The sequence below is a fragment of the Sinocyclocheilus rhinocerous genome, unplaced genomic scaffold, assembly GCF_001515625.1.
Source record: "Sinocyclocheilus rhinocerous isolate Xijiao unplaced genomic scaffold, SAMN03320098_v1.1 scaffold919, whole genome shotgun sequence".
NCBI classification, from domain to species: domain Eukaryota; kingdom Metazoa; phylum Chordata; class Actinopteri; order Cypriniformes; family Cyprinidae; genus Sinocyclocheilus; species Sinocyclocheilus rhinocerous.
The window spans coordinates 2,451,828-2,468,082 of record NW_015637585.1 but is presented as its reverse complement, the minus strand read 5'-3'; the positions used below and the strand labels follow the sequence as shown (position 1 = coordinate 2,468,082).

General features: G+C 36.3%; 1 protein-coding gene across 3 annotated transcripts in view; it reads right to left on the bottom strand.

Annotated features, from left to right (window-relative positions):
- The window catches only part of gpc5c (glypican 5c), a 146,710-nt gene that overhangs the window by 18,132 nt on the left and 112,323 nt on the right, over positions 1-16,255 (bottom strand). For all 3 annotated transcript variants that reach the window (XM_016564279.1, XM_016564281.1, XM_016564280.1), the window contains one exon: positions 10,504-10,633. In XM_016564279.1, the coding sequence (XP_016419765.1) occupies positions 10,504-10,633 (130 nt within the window). The remainder of the gene's footprint in view (positions 1-10,503; positions 10,634-16,255) is intronic.

Genomic DNA, 16,255 nt, shown 5'->3' with positions numbered 1-16,255 from the left:
GAACTCTGAGCTGAAAACATCCCACAATCCATCTTCTGCCATGGTAGCCAAATAGTCAAGCCCATAAACAAAGACAACATGAAGAGTGATCAGCAATAATGAGCTGTTCGAAATGGCCGCCGGCCTTCTTTTGGCCCAACAAAGTAATAAAACAGTTGAAAAGCGACCAGACAGGCGGAATGACTTGTGGACTGGGGATAGTGAAGAGAACAAGGCACTTTGACTCGTTGAATATGTTTGCCGTACTGCTTCTTGGAAAATTCAGCTGGTGGAATCCTGCTCAAGAATAAAAAGCTGAAAGCAGTCCTCAGTAGCTAACTCTGAACCTTGGTTGTCTAGTGGAAGAACAGCAGAGCTACGTATCTAAAGTACACGTTGACCCTCTCTGATCATGTTATGAAACATTTCTCATCACGTCATGCTTAGCGGTTATCCAATAACTGCTAAACTGGTGGTGTGTCAGTGGTGGTGGACGTTAAGCTTTGGCTGGAGCTCATCCACAAATTCCACTGAAGTTATAAATCAGTGACGGCTCTGAAATCTGGCATCCGTTCCTGCGCAACACAAACAAAACTCCATTAAACAAGAGACGCCTCGCCACTCACGGAATACTAAACACCAGGATTAGGAGGGTAAATAAAGAGCAATGTGTTCTTCTGTCTGGTGGATCTGCTGTGTTTTCGCTGAGAATCAATCACAACACCACAAAATCACAACACTAGGTGCCGCCTGACATGTTAGCATCACTGTATCCACACGCTTAATGTGATTTACCCAAGAAAGACAAGAGCATTTCTTTTAATTCAGGTTCAGGTCTGGGGTTAAGCTATCAACTCTAAATTCAGGGGTTGGTTATGGTTGTGATTTCGTATTGATAAACACAACTATTACAGAAGACTCTTAAGTTTCGGCCTAGAATTGTTTGATAGGAATGTTTGCAGGACCAAAAAATATATTAATTCAGGAATATATTCTATGGTTAGACAATAAACGAAGGATGAACAGCTTTCGCGACCCATTTTGCTTCTGTAATGCATAATGTTTCCAAGTGAAACATGATGTCCAACAAGAAAAAAAAGGGGGAAAAAACGGAATTTAAGAGGAATTGACTGGATCATTAAAAGTTGTCATTTCATACCACAGTGGAGGCATACTTAAATGTGAGCCAGGCTGAAGATTTTTGCCTCATCTCAAAGTATTACAATGGTAGCAATTAACAACATTTTTATTAATTTAATGCTTATTTTACTTTAGTAATTTAAAACTATTAGCAACATTGATATTAATATTATTAATATAAATGGTAATAAATATGTTAATATTAATATAAATGGTAGCAAATATCTTAAAATGGTTGTTAACATTTTTGAAAATGTGTTAAATATTAATATTGCAACAGCATAGTTTATATGAAAATTAATAACATTTATATGAATATATATGGTAATAATTATGTTTCAATTATACTGCTATGGTAATGTTAAAATTTTAAATAATATTTTAACATCAGTTTTTAAACATTAAATTGTATAATATTATTATTTTATATAAATATTAATAACATTGATATTGCTATTAATATGAATGGTAATGATAATCTTTTTACATTTAATATTTAAATATTACACTTCTATTATATATTTTATATTAATAACATTGGAATCGATATTTATAATGATATTTTTAAATTGTTAACATTAATATTAAAATTATATTATTTTTAATAATATTGTTAATATTAAAATGCTTAAATAACAATTAAAATGTTTTAACAGTAATACTGTTTTCATATTAATATTAAAACCAACTGACTTTATGCGTGACTACAGCTGAAAAAGTAGTTAAAGGTTTTTTTTATTTGTGCTATTCTATTGATTGTTTTTATTAATAGACTGTTTTATGGATTGTGTTATGTATCTTTTAGCATGCATTCTAATCATATATTTTTTTTAGGGTGACTTGTAACATTTCTGTATGTCTAGCACATTTACAGGAATGTTTTATTAATGTACAATGTCCCTGTTAACTAAACAAATAAAATAAATAAGTTATTTCAATTGCTGAATGATTACAAAAGACAGGGAAAACTGTTTAAATGCTCACAATAAGACCTGGAACATGTGTTGAAAAAATCTACAGGTCAGTTTTGAGTTCATGCTGACTTTAAAGTGTACTTCCAAGGAGCAGGAAGATGGTATCACTGTAAAAACATGGCAATGCTGATAAATGTAGCAGAACAGCTGTTTGGCCTCGTTATGATACAGGGCATGTGATACCGCCATGAATATCTGCTTCTTCTAAGCCTGAACATTACAGGACAAAAAAATAACATGGTGTCTGTGTTTGCAATGTCAGCCAAATCCACTGATAAAATAGAGCTCAGAGCGTAACCTCTGGACCCTGCTCATATCAAACTGTGAGGGCGTGGTTTCAGGAACAGCAGTCGTATTGATGCAGCCATGTCAGGGAGACACTGTGTTTCAGTGCTAAATTGTCGATTTATATATTTTTATTCCTTATTTACTTCTATTCTTCTATTTTTTATTTTTTATTATCTGTGTTTTTTGTTCGGTCACTGTCATTCTGTTACACTGTGGAAGCTTCTGTCACAAAAACAAATTCCTCGTATGTGTAAACATACCTGGCAATCAGAGCGGACTGCGCTTGTCAAAGGAGGGGGCTTTGTAGAAAACGAAGCGTTTGAGAGAGGCGGGGCATAGAGGACCTACAATAATGTACAGTATTTGAAAAATAATGTGTTTTTTGAACATTAAAGCATGTCAACATATTCTGTTACACCAAATACACAAAATAATGATCTTTAAAATAGCATCATATGACCCCTTTAATGATCCAAATGTTCGGCTCCTGTTCTGACACCCTCAATGTGGAACACATCTGCAAATGAATCAACAACACTAGGGTCAGAGGTTAAAGTGTTTAAATCACACTGTGCCCGTGGGGCTAGTGCCATGGCCTTGTCCAACTATTCCTCCATCCATTTAAATGCCTCATTGTCATGAGGACGGCACCAAAGGGCACAGGCTCAGGGGTCAACTGAGAGGCCATCTCGTGAAATACTGACCCCTGTGAGAAATGGGATTCATGGAATTTGAATGGCGTGAACGTGACGGAACGGGACATGGTGTCATAAAGAGGGGAGGGAAATACGAGGCTGAAGAGGATGTGACTGCAGTTAAAATGCAGTTGTGTTGATAAACAGTTTATATGCGACAGTGAAAAACTGCAATCAGACTCCGACTCCAAACAACTGCTACTACAGAATGGAGTCTTATTTTTAAAAGAAAAATCACAAATAAAACCTATTTAATATCACAATTGTTTCTCATAGTCAAAAATAAGATTGTATATACAGAGTTAAAAGGATAGTTTTTATGCCAAAAATGAAAATTCTGTCATTAATTACTCACCCTCATTTCGTTCCAAACCCATAAGATTTTTGAACGTGATTTTGTGTAGCTTGTCAGTGAACTACGGCTCTGTGTAGTAAATGCCGCTCCATCTGAAAGCACGTGCTAGAGATTTACTACTAATCACAGGAGCGGCTTTTACTGACGAGATGCACATGAAAATCGCATTTGATTTTTTTGCACAGCCCTACCCATAAGACTTTCGTTCATCTTCGGAACACAAATTAAGATATTTTTGATGGAATCCAAGAGCTTTCTGACCCTACATAGACAGCAATGTAACTACTAAGTTCAAGGCCCAGAAAGGTAGTAAGGACATCATTGAAATAGTCCATGTGACATCAGTGGTTCAACCGTAATTTTATGAAGCTACGAGAATACTTTTGTGTGCAAAGAAAACAAACAAAAAAAACTACTTTATTGAACCATTGATGTCACATGGACTATTTTAACAACGTCCTTACTACCTTTCTGGGCCTTGAACGTAGTAGTTCCGTTGCTGAAATTCTCGGATTTCATCAAAAAAATAAATAAATAAATAAATTATTTGTGTTCCGAAGATTAACAAAGCTCTTACTGGTTTGGAACGATATGAGTGTGAGTAATTAATGACAGCATTTTCATTTTTGGGTGAACTATCCCTTTAAATCTTTAGAGTTTAGAGTCTTTAGACTTGAAGACAACTACATCAACAAACTTCAAAACAGTCTCAAACTGTGCTCAGATTTGACCAAAGAGTCAAGGCCCGTTCACACCAAGGACAATAACTATAATGATGAAGATATAGTTTTAAAATTCATTTCTAAACTTAAAAGAATAGCAGAATCCACATCACAGCTATAACAATAATGGCACAGAGGAACGATATCATTTCAAAATGATTTTTTTCCCAGCTGATGAACAATAAAAACATGGATGATCATAATTCATCCTGCTTTAAAGAGTTTAAGCATTTAAAATGGCATATGCCAATTGCATGAGCTTATAATAAACCGATTATTAATGCCTTGGTGTGGATGCTGATATAGTTATTGTTAGTTTTATAGCCTCAGTGTGAACGGGCCTTCAGAGATATGAACTCTCATTTCTCATTTCTTTGAAGACCAGATTATGTGTCTCAGTTGTTTCTATCAAAGACATTCTAGGAGAAACATACAGTATGAGACATAGTGAAATGTAAATTAAATATAATTATATGATATAGTTCCATTACATGTTGTGGGTAATGAAAGAGAAATCTCCCAAAATATATATCTAAATTAAATAAATAAATAAAATATAAACTATAAATATAAATAAATAGATAAATAATGTTTGATATATGATGCTGTTAACCACAAAAGTCACCTAAATACATAATTCATTGCTCCCTCAGAGTCTCAGAGTTGAAATTCTCAAAAGTCGAAACTCTCGAACATCTTGAGCACATCTGCAAATCTCAACATAATCTAACAAAACACCTTCTGCTGGCACACAACACATCCAGAGCACCTATCATAACATCTAACCCTGAGAACTGTGCATCTTCTTCCAGAAGACAGCTGGAGGAAAAACAGACAGCTTATTTCTTTTGGTCAGCTGGTTCACTTGAGTATTACGACCAGGTGCTCAAACAAAAGACACCTTCAACATAAAGCCCCCCCCCTCATGTCGAGTTACTTCTGAGGTAAATAAATAAAGAAACACGTGTATGTGCTCTTCTCATGATAGTAGCAGAGAGAGTGTGGTGGGCTCTGGAACATTCTGTTTCTGTTCGCTCCACACGTTTACATATTTACCATTAAGCACCGTGGCAAAACTGGGCATGTGTTTGGCCTGGCATGTGCAACCAGAAACAGAGGAAAATGGAAAGCAAGAGAGAGCAGAAGTTGGCTTTGTCTTGCATAAAAACAGATGCAGTAGCTGCAGTACCAAAAAACATTTCCAAGACAGGAGGTCTAATCCCGCTGACCTCTTCTCTCTCACTCTTTACGCCCTTGAGCGGTTGTTTGCTGCTGCAGTTGTTCTGTTGCGGTAGACACTACAGCAGTTTCTCTACTTGCCATATTCGCTCTCTAATTGCTCTCTAAGTGTCACATTATACATTTTGTATTAAATAATTTTTCTCCCTGAGGTCCACTTACTAAATTAGTAACAGTATAATTTTTTTTTTTATCATTTACAACCCTTTCTCTGACACTTAAGGCTTGTTCACACCAAAGATGATAACTATAACAACATCTACACATTTTTAACAATAAATCTGATTCTAATTTTTTTTCTCCCGCCAGTCAGAATCCACCCAATTTTAAAGAGCCAAGACATTTTAGCAGCAGACAACAAAACTGCAGCGTGTGTTTATAATAAGCAGAATGTTAACATCCTCTATAGTTATCATTAAAGTTATCATTCTTGGTTTGAATGATTCTTTACATGATGTGATATGATTCCAGTGACGAGCAATTTGTCTGTCCACACCAGCCTTGGCAAAATCAATCACAAATCACAGAACAGGCCTTTTCACACTAGAAATAGTTCATTATGGGTCATTCCAAACCCTAAGAAATGGAGTCCTGAGTTTTCTTGATTCACATGTCACACTTTCCCTCATAATTTACCCGGGGTTAAAGGGATAGTTCACCCAAAAATGAAAATTATCCCATGATTTCCACACTTAATCTCTAGCTTCCGCTAACTGTCGTACGCTCGTTCATGAGAGAGTGGCGTCCAGCGGATGACGTAAGACGTAGGCGTAGCATAAGCTCGGGTGAGAATATGCTAGTCTCGCGAGAAACAAGTTTTGTTTACAGCAAAGGAAAACCAGTGTCCTCTTGGCTTATATCGAAATCCTCCGTCATTTTTCTTTACAAATCCTTGTTTTGAACTACTAATTTGTGACCGGTGTTTTGTTTTGCTCTCTCCTCTGCGCTTCCACGTTCGTCACTTCTGTGTTCGTCACCGCGTTTGCCTACGTGCTACGTCATCCGCTGGATGCCACTCTCTTGTGAACGTACGTACGACAGTTAGCGGAAGCTAGAGATTAAGATTTATAAAGTTGTAAATATGGATATTTTTCTTACACAAACGCATCGCGTCGCTTCAGAAGGCCTTTATTAACCCCCCGGAGCTGTGTGGACTTCTTTTATAATGGATGGGTGCAATTTTTTGGACTTCAAATTTTGGGCTACCATCCACTCCCATTATAAAGCATGGAATAGCCTGAACATTATTTAACATAACTCCGATTGGATTTGTCTGAAAGAAGAATGTCATATACACCTAGGATGGCTTGAGGGTGAGTAAATCATGGGGTAATTTTCATTTTTGGGTGAACTAACCCTTTAACAATTAATCCTGGGTATTCATAAACTGACGTTTTATACTGTACATTCCTAAACCATGGGTGAAAGAGACAGTTGTTATTGGGTTGTCACTGAAAATTTTGTCATCATTTACTCTCCCTCCACTTGTTCTCATCCTGAAAATAAATAAATAAATAAATACTATGGAAATCAATGGCTACCGTCAACTGTTTGTTTACCAGCATTTTTCAAAGTATCTTCTTTCATGTTTAATGGAGAAAAGAAACTCATACAGGTTTGAAACAAGTGAAGGGTGAGTAAACTATGACAATTTTCATTTTTTGGGGTGAACTCTCCCTTTCACGTTCTTATTTGCATATTTGTAGTGTCGTTGTCATTCATTGAATGAATGCAGCATGTGATCTGTTTAAATAACAATTCTAGCATTGTGCATCTTCACATTAACGCTGACTCTACCATCAAGCTTTTTCTGAATGGACTCTTTGGACAATAAATGTATGAATAAATTTCCCCTCAAACATTGAAGTCATGTGATCGTTTGGTTCGTTTATAGCCTACATTTAGCTTTTTATTTCTGCCGATTGTATTTAGGTTTCAAAAGTTGTGTTAATTTGTGAAGACTGTTCTCACTCCCAACTCGTCCTATACTGGTGCTCGGTCAGGACCCTTCGGTGTCACTTTTTAACACACTGTAATTTTTCGGCGTGCAGGATACTCCAATGCTTTAAATAAGAAAACTCTGGCATCAAAACACATGCGCAAAGTGCATGGGAATTTTATCGCCATGCTAATTTATATATTGGCTAATAATTTAGCAATTTTGCTATTACATACAGTATATGTTGGGGTGTGATATTCAATTTAAACACAGTCACAACAATTTTAATTACATTACATTACACTATTTACACATTTTCCAGCATGTAACCCAACCCCTATCCCTAGCCATTCGTCAAGATAAAATACAGGATATAAAAGGCAGATACAACTACAGTCACAATTTACTTTTTACAAAAATGTATTACTATTCCAAGTCTTTCGAGGCAAAACGATTGATTTGAGAGAGGAACAGACATGATCACCATCTTCATCCACCATGAAGCTCGGACCCTGTGCACAAATTCAAAAATTGCTGCGAACAGGAGCGTTACGTCAGCTTTGGTTGTGAAATGCCAGGCTCTTGTGTGTCTTGTGAAAGATTGCGTCATGCTAAAGTTTGGGCATAATCTTTTAAAGCATAATCTTTTGAATGACTGAGCGGGATCATTTTCAGCAATTAAACGTTTTAATCTGTTCTTCGCATAATATCGCATGGCTTCAGAAGACTTGGAATGTAACAAGACATGTTTGTAATACTTTTATACTGCTTTTTTTGTCCGTTTTTGCAATAAATATTCATGACTGTACTTTCATTTGCCTGTTAGGCTTAGGATAGCGGTGAGGTTAGGTGCTCTAAAATATCTATGAAAGTATAGATGTGTATAAAATGATTACTATTTTTACAAATTCATGCAAAGAATTAAATGTGCCTTGATCTGATGCATAAGGAATACAATTGAAAGCAATAGAGTACTCGTCGAAAAGTGACACTAAAGGGGTATCCTGAGCGTTAAAATGGGATGCCAAAGGGTCCTGACCAAGCGTCAATATGTGTCGAGTTGGAAGTGAGAACATGTTGGATTATCATAATGAACAAAACATGCATTATCATAAATGTTTCTTTTTGAAACATAAATTGTTTCTAACTGCCATTTTTGATGTTGAAGGCACAGACAGTATGTTTGAGGTACAAATCTGATAAGTACACTGCCATAACAGCTGGTCTTACTGTCTGAGAGATGCGATCAATGCTACAGGCGTCAGATGTTTTAAAGTGGGACCTGTGGCCTTTGGAGAAATTCAGAGTGATGGATGGATATCATTCTTCATATCTCGTCTCTTCTCCCAAACACTTTTGCTCTCATTGACCTTGTCTCTGTCTACCCTGGAATGTTTTTCAGCTGGTGATAAAGGGACGCCCTCTCTTCTTCCTGTACCCTGTGTTTTTGATGTGTGGCACCCTGGAGCGCTAACCGCAGATTTGGGGAAATGGGTGCAGGAGAGCAAGATGGCTGCCGGAGGGCCCAGCGGGGTGGTTTTAGTGATGAGTGAAGATTGGGTTTCAAAGTGAGAGAAGAGAAATGCTACACAGACGAGGTCTATGGTGAACACCGGGAAAAAGATGGGGGGCGTGGAGCCATGGGTCATATGTTACGGCTCTGGGCAGAAAAGAGAGGCCATTTAGTGGTCATTTTAGCAATGATGGAATGGCAGGTACCACCTCAGCACCTGTGTTTGAGACATTCAATCTCTCTGTACCCCTGGGTGGTCTCTGTGGTCATTTCAACACCTGAGTATACAGATGACATATCGTGACGCTTTTTGTGAGGTCTACATGGTTCCTTCTGGGAATCAATTTGGCCCTAAAATGATTTTCCATGCAAGTACTAACACTAACATTACTAATCCTAACACATCCTGAATAATACTTGGATAAAAATATCTGTTAGCATTCCCATTCATCTCAAGGGCAGTTGCTCGGCTGGAGCAGCATTCCAAAAATATGCAATTTGAAATCTTCCATCTTCCACAGAGATATTTGAGCCAGTTACTTGAGTTAATTGACCGTTCGCAGGGAGCTTGATTGACAGGCGATCTGACCAATCAGAACGCGGATATTATGTTCCGCCGCTGCTATCCTCTATCTTGCACGACAGCTACGGCCAGTCTCCATAGAAATCCATGTTAAAACGGGGTTAAAAAGATAGACTGAATTTAAACTTTTTCAATATAACTAAATATAAAAATGTGCAGAGGGTTAAGCTGTGTTGTTGTTGGCTGCCACAGTAACTGCAATAAAGCTAAGGAATTCCTTTAAAGTACTTGTTTTGCGTACCAGATTTGTCCATGTCCGGTGCTGTATGCATAGCTTGCAGTGCTTAAGTTAAAATACTGAGTGTTAAATAATATGTTAAAACGTTGCAGCTAACCTCGAGTCACTTCATGTCATCTTCCCACTCATTAAACTATGACAGGTCCTTTACTGCAAAAAGACGGTCATTGCGACACTCTAAAGTGATGAAACTATGGCGCCATGTGCATTTTTAAACCATTTTAATAGGTTTCACGTTATATTGTTGGCTCTGAAAATATGTAAATGTGCATGCCCAGTAGCCGCAGCTGTATCCCTTCTAGCCTTAACCACAAATCAGACAGGAGAGTAACGGTAGATTAACTTCAGGTGGGCTTAAACTTGAAAAATGGTGTGTTTCATGGTTGAAATAAAATACTTTCTGATGTTTATTCATGTTCATTTCGTGCTTTACATAAATATGAAAAGATGGTCGGTTCACGATTTTTTTTTTTTTCGGAAAAAAATGACCACAAGCATTTGAAATGGTCAATGTTAAACTAATAAATAAATAAAATAATGATCTATTTATTTATTGATGAAATTGCTAATCGATAAAATGATATGGCTAATTCTGAAGGTCTGTCAATGGAGCAAGAGTTAGAACTAAACTAGATGATGTAGTTACGCCATCCACCAGCAGGGGCTAACTGGGTCATGCTAACCAGCCAAACAAAAAAAAAACATTGTTTCATTGCTCATCAGAGGTACAAGCAACCCTTCACGAGTAAGACAATCATGCCAGAGAGAACAGCATCAAACAGTACAAACTAGCCATTAAAAAGTATTGATGTAGGTTAGAGTTTGCTTGTTAACTCACTGGGAGATGCCACAGACTCTCCAGAGCCTTCACAGCCATCCTCATCATCACATTCACCACTGCTCTCTCCACTGCCTGTCTCGTCCCAGGACTCCCTGTGACCCACACCAGGCATGATCTCTTGGATTTCCTAAAAAAACAAAAAAACAAATTATAAATATCAGATCTGTATACATCCAAATATGAACAAGTGACAGTGTGTACTGGAATAAACAAATGATGATAATTTGTTATAAAAACAATGATATAAAAAAAACTACTTGGAAAAAAGATTTGTCAATCAGCAAATTTTAATTACAAAAGTAATGAAGTAGCTCTGGAAGTTGAGTGCTATATATACACTACCTTTTAGATATTTTCATTTAGCAAACCTTAAATACATTATATTTCTAATTAAAAACAAATGCTGTTCTTTTTCAACTCTCTATTCATGGAAGAATTCAAGACGGGAAAATAAATCGATCATGATTTCCACAAAAAGCAGTATTAACTTCAACACTGACAATAATAAACATTTTTGAGCACCAAATCACCATATTAGAATGATTTCTGGAGGATCAGGTGACACTCAAGACTGAAGTAATGGCTGCTGAAAATTCAGCTTTGCCATGACAGGAATCGATTTTCTTTACTGAGTGCAATTTTGACAAAGGAAATGCAGATATGATTTGCTCAACTAACTGTTTTTAATTTTGGACATTGTTTGGATTGTTGTTTCACTTCTTAACTCTCTAAGAGACAGCTAGCATAACCAGAGGGTTAACCAACAGGTCTGGCCCAGGCATATCTGCAAACAGAGAGAGTTTGGCATTTCTAAATCAAGCCTCCAGCACTGGGTTCGGGCCAGAGCTGCTCCATAGGACGGGTGAAACTGGTTTTCTATAGCACAAGCAAAGACATTTTTAACCTACACACAAACTATACATACAGTGGAGCCAAAAACTCTGGAATTTTTTTGTTTCAACTTGGAAATAAACAACATTTTATATCATTCACTCAACGTTTCATTCAAATTATATTAAAAATACATCACAGAGGCATTTTCACTGGTGGTCCCAGACTTTTCTTTCACTACCTGCTGAGGACTAAATGTCACAACACACTCCCTATATACAATTCCTTGAAAGTCACTTTGCACAGAAGTGTCCACTGGGGAAATAAATGTCAATGTAAAGGTCAAACTCACATGACCCATTAACCTTTGAGTCAGCACAATCAGGAGCAGGCAGGCTGCACACGCTCGCCGTGACCTTTCACCCTCTGCCCAGGGCTTACGAGTCAGCTAGAGACGTGAAGCTATAGATAAATATAGCAAGTTGGCCAGGAGCTAGACAGACAGATAAATATATAGACGATATTAATGGACAGTAATGACAACGGCTCTACACACATGGTTCAAACCTCACAGCTTGGCTTTCTAACTTTGTCCTGACAAAGCACATGGATGCCTTTCAAAAACGGCCACGTGCAGATTGACGCAAACACAGAAGATGATTCGTAACCTCGACTGGCGTTCTGGGGAAAGTATTTCAACACTGCAAATGCACCAACGTGCACAAACTCAGACCTTTTCTGTTCCTTATTAATGACCTCATATGGAAGCACTGATTTCATAAATATTTTTAGATCGGACCGTTTTAGGTTTTTTCCAATCTGAGATGCCTAATTGAATTGCAAAGCCACAAACACAAAAGCCACTGAAGTAACTTTTCCAAAAACACATGAGAGTGTCATGAAGCTGTATTTCTCATACACATCTCAAATTAATCTGAGCTGCCGTGTGTTTTGAGTTTGAGCTCCGTCAAGTTAATTCTTTGTCGTCTAATTTTTTATCTTAAAATCAATTTTATACACCATCATTTTCGTTTCTATAACGTGTGAATATATCCCCTATCGTATTCTACAACAAAAACAATCAGAGCGCCTTGACCCCTCAGAGGACCTCAGATGATGCCAACCCTGAAACAAGATACAGAACTACCACATTTTGCTATTTTGCACATTTAATTATTTTATAATTGCTGTTAATAGTGTTCATCGTCTTTTTTATTACGTCTTAAATTGATTTTTCCATACATTTCTGCCATATGTTAATTAATTGACAGTCACCACTGATAAGCTACCACTAAATATTGTAGAAACTTAATTTGCTGTAAAGTTGCTTTGCAATGATTTGTATCGTGAAAAGCGCTGTACAAATAAACTTGACTTGACTTGACTTATTGTTAAATAACCAACTAAAAATATTCAAACTAAAGATGAAATAAAATACACTAAGAAAATAGAAAATTAGAAATATCACATTGGCACCTAACTGAAATAAAGCAAGTCCAAGTCAAAGTACTAAAATTACTTAAAATAAAACTGAAATAAAAATAAATCTAAATAGAAAAAAATAAAAAATTTTTTTTAAAAAAACTAATCACAAAAACTAAAACAAAAATTTAAATTTAAAAAGAAAATATTAACAAAATACTATAATAGTTGATCAATAATGGTTTAATAACAAGCGTTTTTTATTTGACATTTTTTGATTTTCAACAACTTTCCGTGAGAGTTTCTACATCTGTGATTGTCTTTTTAAATCAAAGCATTGCAAATCATTTGTAAACATGTACAGTCTTCATCAGTGGTTCTTATCTGGTTTTGCTTCAGAATCCAGATTTCAAGTTGCAATCTAGTACTATAATGGTTTATCATATGCATTAATATTACCAATAACTGCATAGGCCAAACAAAATGCACAATTATTAATATGACATTGGCTGGCTAAGAAATTTGATGAATCTGATTTAAATTTGAAATTAACAACAAAATATTCAGGAAAATAAAAATAATAATAAAGCTTATTTTATATTCAAGAAAAAAGTAGGTGGCAAATGCAAACAATAACTCCCATATAATCATATTAAATGGTTACTGGAAGCTATTATTTGCATTTACTTTCTATTTTTTTTTCCACTTCTGATTGTAACATTATTAGAAAAGCCCTGTGAGCCATTTGTGGGTCGTGACCCACCAGAGAAGCACAGATCTAGAGGCTGAGTGTACGTGTAAGTGAAGTGTGCAGGTAGAGTTCTTCTCATAATGTCTCATCTGAAACTCCCGGTCATGATGACAGTTGCTTTTCAGCATCCTGATGCCAAACCTATTCCTGTCTGCTAATCTAGTTTATTGGTAGGTACATAGTACTCCTGCATTGAGAACATGCCCTGCTGCACTATCAATAGACATAATACACAATTGCTCAGCACGACACAAACACACACGCACACACACACACACAGACACACACACACACCTCCTCACCCCCAGCATAATGAAACATATAATGGAAAACAGGATTTATGGAAATCTATGGATCTATGGAAATAAAAGCAGAGGACACTGTTTCCCAGCCTACATGATTTTAGTGGAACTGATTATGATTTCACACAATCAAGAAATGTGCAACACAGAATTATACAACACAGTCTTTCCTAGCTGAGTAACAGAATAACTTTTGTTAACCAAAAAGAGAAGAATGAGTGGCTGTTTGCACGACGCACTCTTGCATTTTTGCAGAATTCTTAATAGAAAGTTCCCAAACAAAGCTTAAGTTTATTCTCGATATAAACAGACAAGTGACATTTCGAGCGGGAAGCTCTTCATCTGACTATTCTTCTTTATAGGACTATTAAAGCCATGGATAATTACCAGAAAGAACACAGCTGTTGTTGAAAAGAAAATGCTGTTTCTCAAACAACTGAGAACTGAACCAGTTTGAAAGTGCACAGTGGTATTCATGTTGAAATCATATAACACTATAGTAACTGTAAGAATTACAGAACCTCAGACACTTTGATCTTCTGAGACAGACAATACACACAGTGCATTAACATACAGACATCTGTCTCCACATCTCACTGAGATACAAAGAGTAAAATGCATACCTGACATTAAATGTATTAGAAAAATACATAGTGTGAAGTGTGTGGACACCCTTCACACTACGGGCTCTCTGAGTAACTGCTGAAAAAATGCAGACACTTGGTTTCCAGTAAGTATGAAACCGCATACAATTTGGTGAGGTAATAACCAAACTATCCACAGATGCAAGGTACTACTTAACTTTATTTTCACCTATTTGTTTTTTATTTAATTTGTATGTCAAGCAAAATGTTGCCTGTTCTACACAAGTTTGCTTAATTGAATCATTTGCAGTCACAACTATGAGCACATTAGCATTATGACCACCCACATTTATCCTCCGAACAATAATATGAAGTCAGTGTTTATTAACCACAATGGGGGTCATTTACATATAAACAAAAACAGCCCATATAAAAAAGGTCAGAAGTGGGTAGAAAATGTTCATTCAAAACTAAAAACAACATTAGAAGTGGACTTAAAATGCTACAAAAAAGTAGAATATGACATTTCAAACGTTACTCTGATTCAGTATAAACCAAGTAGACTTGACGACATCAACCCAAGCATTCCTACAAAAGAAATATGATTAAATGTGCAAAAATAATCAAGTTTCAATGTAAGCATATTTCCTCATCTGTGCCTCATGTAGTCCATTAGGTCCACAAGTCAACCACTGCTTATAAACAAGTCTCGGAAACGAATATTTTTGATCAAAGCCCTTACAGACCAATTAACCTCGCAATCATGCAAAGTAGTCAAATGAATAATTTAATTACAAATGTGTGTGTTAATGGACTGGCTGGCAGTGTCGTGACTGAGTCAGCAAACCTACGGAGATAGGTTTAAAACGCATTAAATAGAGAGGGCTCTGGACTCATTTCCCACTAAAGCTCTCTAATTAGACACACTATAAAGAATTAATTAAAGAATGAAAGACTGCAGTGACCATGGTTACAGTTTATTAACTGGCTGAAGGCCCAGTTATTTCAGCCTCTCTTTCTAATTCTGTAAATGACAAACCATGCAACACATTTTTTAACAATGCCAAGGTTGACACATTCGATTGAGATTGATTAAATGTGTTTAATCTTTGTTTCACAAACTGAAAGCCGAGTCAGAATAACCGTTTATGGCAATCAACAGCATATGAGATTAACCTTCTGAACCTGGAATATATTCAAAATAGAGAACCTATAGAACATTTAGATCTTGGATAACAGTCTCTGCCAATAAAGTTAAAGGTGAAAGTCACATGGGACATCTAACTCACACTTTACATACTCCATAAGACAAACAGTGTAAAGGGAGTTCAATATGCAACTAAAATCATCACTTGTGTGTGTCCCTCTCTTCCTGTTCACAAACGATCATGGCCAAAATTCACGTCCTAAGAGAGCAACAATCACAGCAAGTCCAGACATCTGCACGAAGATGTTTCCAAAGTGAGATCGGACAAACTCCAGGTTAAATATTGCGATGGGGAATGTTCCTGCAAGGGTCACTACTGAGACAAGTTCATTTGAACATGTTTTTCATTTTGAACATCGACAGTTTTTTTCCCACTGCAAAAAATAATTTTCTTACACCATATGTTGCCCAATGAAAATATCTGAACATCTTTACTAAAATGTATGTTAGGCTCACAAATTTACATTTACACTTAAAACAAGAACAACAAAGCTTAATTCAAAATACTACAGTTTACTGTGAATTTTAAATGAAGCTTTGTTGTAGCTTTGTTGCTTTGTTGTTCAAAATTTGGGGCTGGTATGACTTTTTCTAAGTGAAAGAAGTCACTTATGTTCACCAAGCCTGCATTTATTTATTAAAAAAAAAAAAA